Source organism: Galeopterus variegatus, unplaced genomic scaffold (assembly GCF_000696425.1).
Source record: "Galeopterus variegatus unplaced genomic scaffold, G_variegatus-3.0.2 Scaffold9617, whole genome shotgun sequence".
Taxonomy (NCBI): domain Eukaryota; kingdom Metazoa; phylum Chordata; class Mammalia; order Dermoptera; family Cynocephalidae; genus Galeopterus; species Galeopterus variegatus.
In genome coordinates, this window is record NW_007735728.1 from 7,591 (window position 1) to 10,442 (window position 2,852).

Consider the following 2,852-nt stretch of genomic DNA (forward strand, 5'->3'; position numbering starts at 1 on the left):
TATTTGGCTTACAATTCGGAAACAGTTGCATCTGGCACAGGCCTCAGGCTGCTTCTACTCATGGAGGAAAGTGCCAGGCTGCTGGTGGGTACGAGCAGATCATATGGTGAGAGGAAGCAAGAGACAGGAGGTGCCAGGGTCCTATAAACAACAAGCTCTCACAGAAACTAATATACTAAGAACTCACTCATTACTCGCCCCCCAGGAGAACATTAATCCATTCATGAGGGATCTGCCCCCATGACTCAGTTTCCAACACTGCCACACTGGGGATCAAATTTCCACATGAATTTTGGAGGGAACAACACATCCAAACTGCATCAATGCTGAAGTATGACTTTTCACTAAAAGCTTTTCCACATTCTTAATGTTCATATGGTTTCTCACCTGTGTGGATTTTCTGATGCCTGCTAAGGTGTGACTTTTGTATAAAAGTTTTTCCACATTCTCTACATTCATATGGTTTCTCGCCTGTGTGAATTCTCTCATGCTTCCTGATGTTTGACTTGCAGGTAAAAGCTTTCCCGCAGTCTTTGCATTCATATGGTTTCTCACCTGTGTGAATTCTCTGATGAATGCTGACCTGTGACTTCTGGCTGAAGCCTTTTCCGCACTCTTTACATTCATATGGTTTCTCACCGGTGTGACTTCTCTGATGAATGCTGAGCAGTGACTTCCGGCTAAAAGCTTTTCCACAGTCTTTGCATTCATATGGTTTCTCACCTGTGTGAATTCTCTGATGAATGATGAGGCTTGAATTTTCCCTAAATGCTTTTCCACAGTCTTTACATGCATAAGGTTTCTCACCTGTGTGAATTCTCTCATGCTTCCTGAGGTCTGACTTCCGGCTAAAAGCTTTCCCACAGTCTTTGCATTCATATGGTTTCTCACCTGTGTGATTTCTCTGATGAATGCTGACCTGTGACTTCTGGCTGAAACCTTTTCCACACTCTTTACATGCATAAGGTTTCTCACCTGTGTGAGTTCTCTCATGCTTCCTGATGTCTGACTTGCAGGTAAAAGCTTTCCCGCAGTCTTTGCATTCATATGGTTTCTCACCTGTGTGAATTCTCTGATGAATGATGAAGCTTGACTTTTCCCTAAATGCTTTTCCACAGTCTTTACATGCATAAGGTTTCTCACCTGTGTGAATTCTCTCATGCTTCCTGAGGTCTGACTTCCAGCTAAAAGCTTTCCCGCAGTCTTTGCATTCATATGGTTTCTCACCTGTATGATTTCTCTGATGAATGCTGAGCTTTGACTTTTTGTTAAAAGCTTTTCCACATTCTTCACATTCATATGGTTTCTCACCTGTATGAATTTTCTGATGGCTGCGGAGGTGTGACTTTCGGGTAAAAGTTTTTCCACATTTTCTACATTCATACGGTTTCTCACCTGTTTGAGTTCTGTGATGAATGCTTAAGTGTAACTTTTGGCTAAAAGTTCCACATTCTCTACATTTATATGGTTTCTCACGAGTGTGAATTATTTCATTACCACTGAAATATGACTTTTGGTTAAAAGCTTTTCTGCTTTTCTTACATTCATATAGTTTCTCACCTCTGGGAATTCTGGGACGAATGCTGAGGCTTGACTTTTGGTTAAAAGTTTTTCCACATTCCTTACTTTCACATGGTTTCTCACCTGTGCAAATTCTCTGATGACTGCTGCAGTGTGACTTTTCAGGAAAGGTTTTACCACATTTATCACTGTAAAAGGTTTTTTTATATTCTTTACATGGTTTCTCAATTGTGTGAACTCTCTGATATACAGAGAGTGCAGACTCATGGCAGAAAGATTTTTTACACTCATTACATCCATCTAGTATTTCACCTGTGTGAATTCTCTCGGGATGGCTGAGGAGTGAATTCTTACAGAAGCTTTCCCCACAGTTAATACTTCCATAGTACATTTCTCCTGTGTAAGTTCCCTGATGCATTGTAAGGTCTGACTTCTGACACAAAACTTTCTCCTGTTCATTACAACCATAAAGCTTCTCCTGTATAGGTGTTCTCTTATGGGAGGTAAGGTATAATTTCTTAATAAAAGTTTTCTCACATTCAGCATGTTTACAGTGTTGCTCTCCTGTATGCATAATCTGACATTTAGTGAGTTCAGGCTTTTTACAGAACATTTTCCCACGTATACCACATTGAAAAGTTTTCCTTTCTACATGATTTATTTCTTGGACAATGACAGCTGCCTTACCACAGCCTTTCCCATATTCATTATACTTACAGGTGGTCTCATCAATATGAATCTTTTTATGTGTAAATATTGTTGGCTCTGTGTTGGAGGATTTCCCTTTTCCACTGTATTCTAAAAGCTGCTTCCCAGTTTGAATATTGGGATGCTGACTAAGATGCTCATGATGTCTGGGCAATTTTCCAGTTGTATGACAGTCATCAGGTTTCTCTCCAGTGGGCATCTCATCAGGCTCTCTAGGAAGAAGTGCATTCTGACATATGTATAACTCCTTATAACCCTTTCCTGAATACTTTCCATTATTTATAACCAGATTTAAAACAAGATATGAACTCAAATAAAATGATTTTCCTAACACGACTCTCTCCTCGGCTGATGTGTTGCTATTGATGACTACAATTTGCTGCAAGCATCTACCATGACGTTCTTGGTTCATCTCCTCAAGGTCATCACCTATCTGGACATCTGAAATGAGAAAAAAATAACTAATAATGAACCACACATAAGCACATCTCATTGATTGCGCAAGTAAAGGTACAGAAGTGCCTTCCGATCCTAGTAACTAAAGATTTTATAAAAAAACCAATAACGGATGTTGGTTTCATGAGTTTATGGAATTTTTTCTGACAATGTAATATTGTACTAAT

General features: G+C 39.6%; 1 protein-coding gene across 1 annotated transcript; it reads right to left on the reverse strand.

Moving 5' to 3' along the window:
• Positions 1–269: 269 nt before the first annotated feature.
• LOC103609439 (zinc finger protein OZF-like) lies at positions 270–2,067 on the reverse strand. The gene is made up of 3 exons (XM_008593761.1): positions 2,059–2,067; positions 640–1,678; positions 270–555 (listed from the first exon to the last, which is right to left on the reverse strand). Exons 1-3 carry the CDS (start codon positions 2,065–2,067, stop codon positions 365–367), a joined length of 1,239 nt encoding a protein of 412 aa, XP_008591983.1. The 3' UTR covers positions 270–364.
• Between the last annotated feature and the right edge of the window lie 785 nt (positions 2,068–2,852).